The 13,564-nt window shown below is 37.1% G+C and overlaps 4 protein-coding genes across 4 annotated transcripts; 2 read left to right on the plus strand and 2 right to left on the minus strand.

Moving 5' to 3' along the window:
* Positions 1-168: 168 nt before the first annotated feature.
* LOC105959577 (endoglucanase 10) lies at positions 169-3,343 on the minus strand. The gene is made up of 6 exons (XM_012983719.2): positions 2,217-3,343; positions 1,712-1,995; positions 1,197-1,634; positions 973-1,114; positions 725-891; positions 169-642 (listed from the first exon to the last, which is right to left on the minus strand). The coding sequence occupies exons 1-6, from the start codon at positions 2,428-2,430 to the stop codon at positions 310-312; spliced, it is 1,578 nt and encodes a 525-aa protein (XP_012839173.2). The 5' UTR covers positions 2,431-3,343; the 3' UTR covers positions 169-309.
* Positions 3,344-3,432: 89 nt separating this feature from the next.
* On the minus strand, positions 3,433-5,229 carry LOC105958950 (Tetrapyrrole (Corrin/Porphyrin) Methylase). Its single transcript, XM_012982948.2, has 6 exons — positions 4,910-5,229; positions 4,677-4,801; positions 4,241-4,470; positions 4,068-4,107; positions 3,886-3,977; positions 3,433-3,802 (listed from the first exon to the last, which is right to left on the minus strand). Exons 1-6 carry the CDS (start codon positions 5,057-5,059, stop codon positions 3,609-3,611), a joined length of 831 nt encoding a protein of 276 aa, XP_012838402.2. The 5' UTR covers positions 5,060-5,229; the 3' UTR covers positions 3,433-3,608.
* Positions 5,230-6,587: 1,358 nt separating this feature from the next.
* LOC105959578 (putative HVA22-like protein g) lies at positions 6,588-9,785 on the plus strand. Its single transcript, XM_012983720.2, has 7 exons — positions 6,588-6,887; positions 7,831-7,871; positions 7,966-8,064; positions 8,143-8,199; positions 8,280-8,343; positions 8,440-8,652; positions 9,169-9,785. Exons 2-7 carry the CDS (start codon positions 7,840-7,842, stop codon positions 9,553-9,555), a joined length of 852 nt encoding a protein of 283 aa, XP_012839174.2. The 5' UTR covers positions 6,588-6,887; positions 7,831-7,839; the 3' UTR covers positions 9,556-9,785.
* Positions 9,786-10,528: 743 nt separating this feature from the next.
* LOC105961819 (uncharacterized) lies at positions 10,529-13,202 on the plus strand. Its single transcript, XM_012986085.2, has 3 exons — positions 10,529-11,262; positions 11,355-11,458; positions 12,414-13,202. Exons 1-3 carry the CDS (start codon positions 10,796-10,798, stop codon positions 13,058-13,060), a joined length of 1,218 nt encoding a protein of 405 aa, XP_012841539.2. The 5' UTR covers positions 10,529-10,795; the 3' UTR covers positions 13,061-13,202.
* The last annotated feature ends 362 nt before the right edge of the window (positions 13,203-13,564 follow it).

Here is a 13,564-nt window from a genome sequence, read left to right on the forward strand (position 1 = left end):
CAACATAAATATTTGAAAATTTGCAATTCAAATATGTTTCTAGCTTTTTAGAAATTACAGAATGGCCCATAAGGTGTCTGGAAGGAGTCCTCGAGTGTCGGATATGAAACGTGTCCGAAACACAAAAACATTAAGAAGTTGAAGTTTACGTGTTACATAACACCCCACTCGAACATAAATCATTTGGCATTCAACATGTTTATGAAACACATAACAATCATTATGCACAATAACTACTACAAAATTTTACACTCATTCAAACCAAAATACACACACTAAACATGTGTATTCTTAACCAATAACATTTCCTTACAAGAAAGATTGAACCACGGACGAAGTGGTCACTAAACCGGACAAAAGCCCAACGATAACAGCACTATTATACGTACTCGGTTCAGTTTGCATGGAATTATTTCTCGAGTCAACAAACGACTCATTGAGAAATGGCCCACCAACAAGTGCTCCAATTGCAACATTAGGGTTTGGTTCTTTCGAATCGAGCCACTTGAAACCCTCTTTACAATCCGACTTATCATCAGCTGGAATCGAAGCTCCTCTGTGATGAACGTACTGCGGGTACTTATCTCCATACCCCACTAAATAACTCATCTTCATCGGATTATCGCCTAACACGTAGTCCGCCTGTAATAAATAAATAACGCTAAATAAGTTAATATAAGTAACAGTCCAAATTAATATATTCAATACAAAGCAGAAAACGAACCTGTGAAATTGCAAACTTGCGGAGATCCGAGGGTCGAAAACTATTCCCGTTGCAGGATATTCTTGCTGTACGAGATGAAAGCATGTAATCACTGTAAATCACTGCTAAAAAAGCCGATGCTACTGGATGTTGCAAAGCGTTCCATTGGCTTATCCATACTAAACCATCTGCGCACATATGTAAGTCGAAAATCGTTGATTAAAAAAACTGAAAAATCGATCAAAAAAATTTAAAGAAAAAAAAAATACTTTTAGTTCTGCTGGAAGTTGCAGTTGGCGATTTCGGTAAAAGACCACACATTACAGCCTCTGCTGTTTCCCTATACTTCTGAAGTACATTCGAATTCGATACGTCTTTTGCTCCAAAGAAGCTAGCCCTCGATAGCAGAACCTGTCATATATATATACAAGTTATTACCAATATATATGTATATATGTATGAGTTACGAATCGACGTATGTATATATATATACCTGTGTTCCAGCGAGTTTATTATCCCAGCTAAACCAAGTAGGACTACCCCAATTACCGAAGTCGTCACCGCTTTTTCCGGTGACATAATCAAAATACGATTTTTCACCCGTTGCATGGTAGAGCCAACTAGCAGCCCACAGAAGCTCATCACCATAGCCAGTCGAATTATAGTAAGTTGCAACTTCGGGAATAGAGACACTATAAGACCCTCTATATTTATCGGCAAACGTAAACAACTGTTTCGCATGCTTCAAAAGCGAACCCGAATAAGCAGAATCGGTTGTCCTAAAAACAAGAGAAGCCGATGCTAGAGCAGCTGCTGTCTCAGCAGCCACCTCAGTCCCGGGAGAAGATGTATTCACCTGCGTCAGAGGCCTCTCCTCTGTGATAGCTTCGGGCCTTACCCAACAACTATGGTCTGCTTCAGGACTACCCACCTGTCAAATAAAATGTTCGAATTTTTAGTAGGAAAAAAAAAGGGTGAAAAATGAAAATAAGCGGTAAATTAATTGACCTGAATGTATAGGACATTATCGGTGGGGTGAGCGTTGATGAGGTAATCGGTGATCCATTTGAGGGAATCTTGAACGGGGGTTAATTGATCTACGGCTTTCATTTGATCACCGTATTCGAGTATGGACCACGAAAGCAATGTGGCTGTGAAAGCCATCGGGAATCCGAATTTCACGTGGTCTCCCGCATCATACATTCCTTTGGAGAGGTCTAGGTTTTCTTGATTTCCGTCTTTTAAAGCGGAATCTCCTCTCCAGGAGATCTGATTATTCACTAGCTTCCCAGCTTCAACATTTAATTAAGAACCCCCAAAATATCAGAAAATCGATTAAAAGATCAACTTCTATTCACAATCCATGCATCATCTATTTCTTCGGCAAATTAATTCAATTTAGTCTATGCTAACATTAAATACTAATGGAAAGCAAAATCGAGCATTTCATCGAACACATTAAATACAGATCTAATAAGACGAATTTAAAAGGAAAAGGGGAAATGTAGATTACATTTTTGGATGTCGAGAAACTGGGAGGCAATCTTGAGAGCATCGGCGTATTTCTTAGTAATGGCGCCGGGTGGGCCCGGAATAGGGGCGGCGCCGGAATCGGATTTATGAAACTTCTGCCGCAGAGTAAAGAAAAGCGCGAATGCAACCGCCGCCAAAACTATGAACGCTAGAAACCAACCGCACCATCCTCTTGACTTGTTCTTCTCTCCCATTCTTCTCAACTATTTAAATTAAATTTAAAAAAAAAAAAAAAAAAAACAAGCAAAAACGAGAAGCTGCAAGAGTTGACTTTTGAGTGTGTGGTTTTCTACTGGCTGGATCTGAGCATGCAAAGAAAACGGGTTTGATCTGAGACCAAGGTCTTGAATTTTTTGAGAGAAAAAAAATGATTTTTTTGGGGGGTTTAGTACAAATGTTGGTTGTTTAATGGAGTTCAGATTAAGATACAGTAAATAAAACAGAACACCGACAGTTAACAATGGAATCCTTCTTCTTTCTTCGTCGTCACGTGTTTGGTGTGAAATGACCAAAATGCCCATGTTAGCTGGGATGCTTATTTCTGTTAGGTAGTTTAGGTACCCAATTGGCGGCATTTACTAGCAAACGACCACACTCCACAGCTCACATGATTTCGAATCTTTTTTATAAAGCAAAATAATTTCGAATCATAGTTTTTCTCTCAGTCAATTTAAAATAGCAGATGCTTAATTATATATAGGGTAAATTACAACCACCCCCTCAGGTGTGGTAATTTACGAAAATCCCCCTCTTATTTGGATAATTACAACCACCCATCAACTATAAATCTTCTTACACGTGCAATTTCAAATTTAGCCGAATCTTCAAGATTACATATATGGAATATTATCACTTTTGTACCTATTTTATCACATTCGAACTCCACATTTTGAAGCAAGATGATCATAATATGTGTTTTTTGGCTTGTATATATCAGATTGTGGTGCATCAGAAATTGTATTTTTACACAAAACGAGTACAAAATAGAGCACATTCTACGAAATCTAGATGATTATGTTGAATTTGACACCATAAGGGTGGAGGTGTAAGAAAAAATCATAGTTGATGGGTAGATGTAATTATCCAAACAAGAGGGGTTTTTTCGTAAATTGGCCATGCCTCGGGCGTAGTTGTAATTTACCCTTATATATATAACAAGTGTAATATGATGAAGTTTTGAAATATAAATCAAGAAGTACAAAACTGCAAATGATTGCTTGGTTGTGGTGATCACAATTCTACAAAGCTTACAGATTTTCTCAATAGGAAGAAACAGAAACCCTAATCAGGGTTCGATTATCCAAAGTGTGGTAAGGTAGGAAAAATAATGTAAAAAAAGAAATAATATTATAACAATTTCCTCACAAAACTATTACGAGCTCCCGTCGATTTTATAAAACTCGAGCATTTCTTCTTCCACGGGGTGAGTTTCTCCAACTATGACGAGGCAGTGTAAAGGTGGACCGAAATCTACTGTCAGAAGTTGTTTCATCGAACCTGCAACTATCACCTGATCTTCACCACCAATCCGAGCTAAACCGACACAAGTAGAGTCTTCACTGTAAACTGCAATTTCACAAAAAAAAAAGAAAAATATAATTAAAAGAAATAAGGATCCAATCAAAAAATTATAACAGTGTGAAACTTACCTGGTTGCTCTTGATTTTGCGCCACCTCCAAGAGCTGCTCAATCGCAGTGTTTACTGTCATAAACCTCGGTGGCTCGTACACTTTTTTTCCTCTGAAATATCAAATTGTAAAGATTTAATTACTTCTCGAATTAATTAATATTACACAAAATACTAAATTAGGGTGACGTCTCGTCTCTAACCTGCACAAGGACTCTAGTGTAGGTTCTTTCACTCGTATATCTGCAAAAGCAAAAACATGCAACGATTTAAAGAATTAAGAATATAAATTGCAGCAGAAGGAACTCATCGGTAAGGACATCTCTAATGTAAATTAAAAATAAATGTGCCAAAATATGCAAAATATCGATTTTACCTAAGAGGCAGAGTGTATGCAAACCAAGTGTTCGATTTCTTCTAATCTTTTCGTAAAAACTGTCGGGTCGCCAGGTGTCGGTGAAGAATGGTATGGAAACTGTCTCTCCGTAGCGGTAGAGCTGCAGCCCACAAACACCAATAGCATTCATCACCGATGCATTGTGCACTACTTTAACAACTACGCCCAATTTATTTGCTCGGACAACGAGATCAGAGTGTGTGGTTGCTCTGCGTACAATTCACCCAATTCAACAACGAAAATCGAGAAAATGTAATTAAATCGTCAACAAATACGAATGGAGAAATATACCAATAATTTAGCCAATCCCTACAAAATAATACATGGATAACAACAGTTAAGCAATCAAGCAAACAAATGTTTCATTCCATTTACATGAAAAAAAATACAAAATTAAAAAAAAAAAAAAAATTACCCAAAAGGGTCTCCAACGACCAAGAACGCCACGTCGGAAACTTGAGCTTCTAACAGCATATCATCTGACTTTTCCTCTACCATTTCCCTATCGGCAACAATAATTGGCTTCCCATAAACCTTTTCCTGCAAATTTATTCACAAAGATACAAACTTTATTGCATTAGCACTCAGTTCAATTGATCCGTAAAAAAAAATTGAGATAGAAAAAAAAAGAGGAATAAGGAGAGCTACTAGTGTGGAAAGGCCATCGGAGGTAAGACCGAAGGAGAGGAGAGAAGTGTAAGCCTCCATGTAAACTTTGCTGCACTTCTTAATTGATTCAAGTCCTCTCAATGTAATGTCTTTCTCATCCCCCAACCCTAATCCTATTACATACAACATTTCACCTTGTTTTCTTCTTCTTCTTCTATTTTGTTTGTGTTTGGGAAGACGACGCCTAAAACCCTAGAAATTTTTTGATTTGGGGATTTTTCAGGTTGGCCAGATTAGGGCCTGAACATTTTTTAAATGCTTGAAACTTGGTTAAATATTCATATTGTTGTTTGGGCTTTGACAAAGCCCATAGTACTTACTTTCTATTAATTACGTTGTGGTTTGTGGACTAGAGAGTAGGATTTCATAGGCTTAATTTCACTTTGCACCCGTGAATTGCACCATTTTGTCACTTTGCACCCAAAAAAAAATAATAAATGACACATTGCCTCCTCAAAACATGTTTAATCGTTCAAAGTGCATCTTTATATATTTTTCGGCCATAATTTGTCCGTCGTTAACTTATTTTTTGATAGCCAACATGGTCATTTTTGCCAATTTAATTGATTGTTTCTTCCGGGTGCAAAGTGCTACTGTATTTTTTAGAGGAAATGACTCAGTTCACAAGAAATTCAGGACGGAAAATAAAATAGGGTGTTTTTGTACGATTAAACATGTTTCAAGGATGCAAAGTGATATAAATTATTTTTAAAGGTGCAAAGTGCCAAAATAATACACTTCAGGGGTGCAAAGTGAAATTAAACCGATTTCATATGCATAAAATGTTCTCGTCCAATAGTCGATTGATCACACGCGCGAACAAAATAATTTGAGATTTGGTAATAAGGGGTGAAATGTGGATGAGAGTGACAAGCCAGCAAACCTCTTTATCACGAGGCATGTTGATGAGTAGTGACCACTTCCCCGGCCAATTACCATTATTACTTCTTCTCCTAATTACAAGTTTTCTATTTTAATTATATATATATATATATATATATATAGAGAGAGAGAGAGAGAGAGAGAGAGAGAGAGAGAGAGAGAGGGGGGGGGGGGGGGGGGGGGCAATTGCCACTATGGCTCGAAAGTCCAAAGAGCCGTTGGCCTCAACTATTAAGAATATAGTTCATAATCTACATAAGATACGTGCACAAATTAAAGTAAATGAGAGTGTGACAAACAAAAGTAAAATTACTATTATAGAAGGAACTTAAAAGGGAGATTCTACATTTATTGTTTGTTACTTTTTGGTAAGATAAAAATATATACTTTGCTCATCAATCATCATCTAATTGTTGTATCATTAGATTCCTAAATAGTACTATGTAATAAGCTTCTAATTATGTTGTAGAATCTCGTGTTACTTTTTATTGAATTAGTAGAAATACATTGTTTATAATCATTCACTCATTTGCACACATTCACTTATGTTGATAGTTGATACTATCAAGTATCAATTATGTGTAAATTAGAGTTTTTTTTTTTTTTTTTGACCAAGTGTAAATTAGAGTTTAATATTAAATAGCTATTAAAATTGTAGAGACGTGAGGCGGATTAGTGTACTTTATTATTATAACAAGAAGTAATGTTCAACGTTCGATTCTGAATATCTACGGTTACAAAAGGTAAACCTCACGCTAAAGCCGTGCTCCTTCCCACAGGATAATTCTCCCACAGCCCTTCTCGAGAAACTCAAATAAATTGAATTCCGGAAAAATGTAACCAATTCAAACGACGCAGCGAAATTTGGTCGCCTTGTTGCTTTTACTCCCATCTCCCCCGCCGACTACCTAACGGTTCGCCGTCGTTCCGAAGCGGCGCCGCTTGTCCGTGTGGCCGCAGTACTTTCGCGAATCTCTGAGATACGATAGTTCATTAGTAATCGCTACACCTCTTCGCTGCCCTCAACCAACGGTTATTTCCTAATCTTCTCCCGTGGAGTATTGCGTTTGTACAGGTACACTGAGATTATGAGTTTCGGAATCCTCATCTTCAATTACATTCTCAATTACATTTACATTGTTTCCTTTTACCTTTAATTTATGTATTTTGGTTGTGTTCTTCGAGAAATCTATTTTGGTTGTGTTCTCCGAGACATCTCCGCAGACGTTTTTTCTTTGCGTAATTCGTTAATAATTGAAGAACAGCATGGTGTTATTTCTTTAATTGCGGTTTTAGGGGTTTGGTGCTGCCGCATTTTTCTTTTCCTTCAGATTTTAGCATATTTAATGTTCACTGCGAAGGTACAAATATTGGCCTCCAGATTTCCTGGTTCGTTTTATATTTGTTTCTTCTGCGAGATCTGGATCGTGTTGGTTCATGCAATTTGCATATCAAAAGTGAAATTAGCGAAGTAGAGAGTTCTAACCATTCTATTGTTGTATATTTGCTACATTGGCAGCCGCAACCAACGTAAATACAGTTTCCAACCTTAGTGATCATAATTTCTGCATTTTGAGTCGTTTGATGGATCAAGGTAGACGAGAAATAGACGTCTTCAATTTGAAAATTCCAGTAATATTTCTTTTTGGATCTTGGGTTTCACTGACTAAAGTGAGAAGAAACATAAAATGAAGGGAAACTTATGCATGAATTCTTTACTGTTTTGCTATGTTTATGTAATGGATTTATATGTTACAACATGTTTAAATTAGATATGGTTGCTAGTGAATATTTTATTTGTAATTTACTAGGCAGACAAAAGAACCTAAGGTAGTCTAATTGAACTGTTAAGTGTTGGAAACAGAAAGCAGTTTTTCAAAGGGATAATGGAGAAAACAGAGAATGCATGTTTAAGTTCGGCATTTGTAAATAAATCGTGTGCTCAGTTTACTTTCGACATTGTCCGATTCGTTAAACTGCTGAACTTGACCTAACATATGTTTTATTCTTTGTGGCAGGGTGTCAAAATGATCGGATCTTTTTTCACTAGGGGACTTGTGTATGTGACTCATCCAGATTATAGTCTATGAAAAATCTTTTAGTTCCCCTAATTTTCATGCCAAACTACTTATTATTTTTATCCTTTCTTGCAGTTTGATTTTTGGTTATGCATATCCAGCATACGAATGCTATAAATCCGTTGAACTGAATAAGCCCGACATTGAGCTACTTCGGTTTTGGTGCCAATACTGGTAAGGGCTACGTACTTGAATTATCGCGAGATGCTTTAACTGCAAGTTTTCAGGAGTAATTTCATCTTTAACTTGCAGGATCTTAGTGGCTATGTTGACGGTTTGTGAAAGGATTGGTGATATGTGTATTGGCTGGTAAATATTTCATTTCTTGAACACTTACTATTTTTCCTCTGGAGAACTTTTTTGATGTCTTTCCTGTGTATGTCTTGAAGGATTCCAATGTACGGTGAAGCTAAGCTGGCCTTCTTTATATACTTATGGTTCCCTAAAACTAAGGTGTGCAATATAATTTACATATCACTGTGGATTTGATTAACCATATCCTTTTTTCTCAACTCTAGTTATATTTTTTCTGTACTAAATTGGTTTCAGGGAACGGCATATGTTTACGACTCCTTCTTTAGGCCCTATGTTGCAAAGCATGAGCCAGAAATTGACCGTAATTTGTTGGAACTGAGAACAAGAGCTGCAGACATAGCGCTCTTGTACTGGCAAAAGTCTGCAAGCTATGTCCAGACTAGGTTTTTTGACATTTTGCAGTATGTTGCTTCACAATCAATCCCCAAACCTAAACCACCAACTCAGGTATGTATTGCCATGAATCTTGAAAAAACTAGTGTATCATGCATTCAAGCACACTATCCGTATGTAACAGTAGATTTCGCAATAGTTACAATTATGTAATGATGTTGCCTTCTACTGGATAATGTAGCCATTTAGCATTCGAATGTAGTGGTCCTTCGAAAACATGACATGCAGCATATTATATTTCTCTTGTTGATAGGCATACACTTCAGTTTTATGCCATGCAGTTCTTTCGTATATGTACGAACACATGGATAAGGGGGATCATTTTAGTTAAATAAACTTATAAGCTCTGAAATGACTCTTTGCCATTACATTTCCAATTTGCTGTGGTTGGCTGAATGATGAAATGAAGATTTTCCTTTTTTTTTTTCATTCAAACTTAACCTTACTTTTCCGTTGAAGTTCAATTATCTTGCGTTATATCTCCATAGTTGAATCTTTCAGTAATTGCCTCTTGTTTGATGCATTTTACAAAAATTTATTCGTCATTAAAGATTTCTGATCATGTTGCAGCCACAAAATCAAAGCACTAAGGTCAAGAAACCCGCAGCACCATCAAATCCTATACCAGCTGCTGCCATGGTGCAGCCACAGGATGAAGAACCCTCTTCGTCTTCTTCTTCTTCCAGTACATCTTCAAGCGAACACCAAGAAGATGCAACATCAGACGAAGCAGACACTTCAGTCGATTCTAAGGCAGCCGTTTCTCCAGCAGTTCCGAAAGAACCAAAAATAACAATAAAACAAGCTCTTCTTGAGAACACCAAAGCTTCGAACTCTACTCAAGAGCAGCAGATTGATTCTGCAAACGAGACTGCTCCACAGGATACCGCCATGGAAGAATCCGGAAGACTGACTAGAGCTAGGTCTAGGAAAACACGAGCAGCATCTATTCGCTGAGAGTTTGTGTTCCCACGTGCAGTGGGTGAAAATCGACAAAGTTCTAGAATATACTACTGATGCTACTTACTATACAGTGATTTTCTTCTTGCTAACAAATATTGATTCCGATTTTACTGTCCTCAATTGTTCTAGAAACACAGTTGGGCACTTCTTTGATGTGGTATGTGAAAATTGACGATAACTGCACAGGAAATTTGCAACTTGAATGATTTGTCTATTTCTTTCAATTTTCAATGTTCTGTCATAACGCAGTGATTTTTTTTAATTTTTTAATTTATCGACCTAAAATGGCCCGACCAAAATCTGACTTGGCTACGCACAGTTATTGAAATGAAGGCCTGATGGAATGTTTTGTAACTATGCATTTCTGTATTTAATGCAGGTCTCATCAGAGTATGAATACATAAACAATCAGTGTGATTTTGTACCCTTGTTTTATTTGTGCTACCAAATTAATTCCTGTAATACATAATTAACTTAGTCTTAGTGACTGACAATAAGTTAAAACATGTTGGTTGTACACAGGACATTCAAATCTAAATGTCACTGCCAATTGATACTTGATAATTATTAGAGAATTCTATAATACTATATTATAGAATTCTCTAATAATAATAATTTGATGATAATTATTATGCATTAAGATTTAAGATTGTAAATGACGTGGATTTGGAAATTTATAATTAATTATGTGGAGTTAATTTGGAGCCTTTAAATAATGAAGGTTGCTAGTGCAATTGGACCCATCATGTAAGGAACAGTCATTTTCTGGATGCAGATTTTCCACAAATTACAAGGAGATTGAGAATAACTCCAAAGTAGCAAACATACATCCCACGTTACACATACAAATAAAAAAAAATCTCAAACATAACTCTGATATTTTTATTTATTTATTTTGTTTATCACAATGCATGTGGTTGCAGGGCAGAACTATAATTGAACTAGACTATTGCCCGCAGATAACAACAAATGTGTAAGTTCATGTGATCAAAACGATGACTATATAATAAGTCAGATCAATATTATATTATTGTATGTAACAACTTATAAGTTCTTCATTTCTCTTTTTTCTCACTTGCAAAAGTTCTAAGCAAGTAACTCTCTCTCTCTCTCTCTCTCTCTCTCTCTCTCTCTCTCTCTCTCTCTCTCTCTCTCTCTCTCTCTCACACACACACACACACACACACACACACACACACACACCACACACACCATAGTACAAACACTAACTTTCATGACACTGATACACGCAATGGTAGCAAACCCTTCACATGATTATCCGAAAAAAACGAATCCCAAGGGCAAAAAGGTAAAGTGGCAAACGAAACAACCGTCTTCATGGGACCAGATCAAGAACATGCTGATCTGCAAACACATTGATCAGGATTCCCAATCCCATCACACTATACATCCCTCATCAAAAGACGTCGTTCCTCAACGGGCCAATATTGTCTGCAGCAAACTTTCCAGATTAAGAAGGGACGCGGCTCATGGCAACTCAAGGGTCGTAAATCGAGCCGATAAGTCGCCGGAGAATTGCCGTACCCCTGCCGCTGCGGGGCAAGAAACCAGGCTGCTCAGCCACAAAACTAGCTACGGGTCGTCTTCTTCACTGTCGGTGAGATCCAGTTCCGGTCGGGGCTTGCAGCTGAGAAAGCTCTCCGGTTGCTACGAATGCCACGCCGTTGTCGATCCAGCCAGGTAATTACATGTAATTATTTTTTTATATGTATAATTAAATTATACACGTTGTTAACTTAAATTAAAGTGGATATTAATATTTACGTACGTAGGTATCCATTAATCCCAATTACAAGTTTAAATCGTTGTTCTGAATGCGGAGAGGTTTTCCCAGAAATCGAGATCCTGGAACATCATCAAGCAATTATGCATGCAGGTATTTTATTTACTTCGATTATATTTTATAATTAACAATGAAATGAACTGACAGTAGAAAGATTCAAAATAATATAGATACATGTCTTTGTATACATACACTTGTTGATGCATGAACTCGATCCCAAGAAACAAAGAGTTGGGGTTCTTGAAATTAGAGAGCACGAGATTTGCTGACTGTGTGCACTGCAATTTCACTTTCACGTAATGGACCAGGGACTTCATTAATTGGAAGTATCCTATATGTACAAATTCAACCCCATTTTCCATTTTAAGGACCCCCATATATCAATTATCATCTAGATATATTATATAATTACTCATGCACGTACGGCCTTTTCTATATTCCCAATTGCTTTATATTAAATAATTTGGCTCCACAAATTTTCACACAATCACACACATACTGACACGTGGATATGTGTAAAATAGTGGTTTGCATCAATGGTAGGTGTGTAAATCGGACAGATCCGATCACAATTGATACTTTGGAGAAAAATCTAACTTTTTTTTTTTCGAAATGAAAAACTAACTAATTCCAATTTCGTTAAAAAGAAGTCGAGAATTGGAATTTCGAAAACTGGAATGTGTAAACTTGTTTCAAAATCGGAATTTTTCGATCTGAACTAGTGGAATCCGGAAGTTCCATTTTTTAGTCGATCACCTATAACATAAAAAATATAGTATATGATATTGACATTGCAACTTGCAAGTGTAATTTTCGGAATGTAATTCGAAATTTTCGGAAAATCATCATTTTAGAAATAAAATTAGATCGGAAATTGGATCTTTTAGAATTCGAAATGAATTTGTTTTTACAAAATTGAAATTTTTCGATTTTCTCGGAATTGAAAATTTCGTTCCAATTTTCATATATAGTCAATAGACCAGGCATTTAATAGAATAACTGTTTATTAATAAATAATAGTTGTTGTTAATTGTCTTTTGTTTTACAGTGTCTGAACTAGGGCCAGAGGATTCAAGCCGCGACATAGTTGAAATAATTTTCAAGTCCAGCTGGCTTAAAAAGGACAATCCAGTGTGTCAGATCGAACGGATATTAAAGGTCCACAACACCCACCGCAAGATCCAACGGTTCGAGGACTACAGAGACTCCGTGAAAGCACGCGCCAGCATCAGCAACAACTCCGCCAAGAGAAACCCTAGGTGCGCCGCCGACGGAAACGAGCTGCTCAGATTTCACTCAGCCACCCTCGCGTGCCCACTCGGCGCGCACGGCTCGTCCAGCTTGTGCGGCTCCTCACCGCCTTGCGGTGTCTGCACAATTATCCGGCACGGCTTTCAGGGGAACAGCAAAAGTGGGATCCGCACCACCGCAACCAGCGGACGCGCTGCCCGGGACTGCCTTGGCGGATCGGCCACGCGCGGGGCGATGTTGGTGTGCCGTGTAATTGCGGGGAAGGTGAAGCGCGTGGGGGATGCTGACGAGGATGGGGGCGCGGGCGCGGCTCCCATAGCCGGCTCATACGATTCTTTAGGCGGCTGCGCTGGGGTTTATTCGAATATTGAGGAATTGTATGTTTTTAGTTCAAGGGCAATTTTGCCTTGTTTTGTGGTCATTTACAAAGCGCTAGAGTCTTAAGCACGTTTTAGTTGCTATTGTATCTTTATTATCTCAACATATCCCAATAATAAAGACACACGAGCTTGGAGAAACATGTAAATATTAAAATTACAGTGGTATGTTTATAAAAATGCAAAATAAACATATATAAGTTTTTATTTATATACAAATTCTTATTATATATTTTCATAGAAATAAATTCAAAATAAATTTTACCATCAACTATTATTTTGTTTGATCATTAAATTACATAAATAATTAGAGAAGCAACAAAAATACTTAAGCACTTGCTATTCAAACATGTTTATAGCTTTTTAGTAATTGCAAAATGGTCCATAAAATGTCCTTTAAACATTTTGCTATTCAAACATGTTTCTAACTTTTTAGTAATTGCAAAATAGTCCATAAAGTGTCCGACAAGTGTCCGTCACAAAACGTGTCCGAAACGCAAAAATATTAAGAAGTTGAAGTTTCTATGCTACATAGTCTACAATCAAATACACATGTATTAAAATTTAAAAA

The sequence above is a fragment of the Erythranthe guttata genome, chromosome 14 (assembly GCF_056151865.1).
Source record: "Erythranthe guttata isolate IM_541 chromosome 14, IM_541, whole genome shotgun sequence".
Lineage (NCBI taxonomy): Eukaryota > Viridiplantae > Streptophyta > Magnoliopsida > Lamiales > Phrymaceae > Erythranthe > Erythranthe guttata.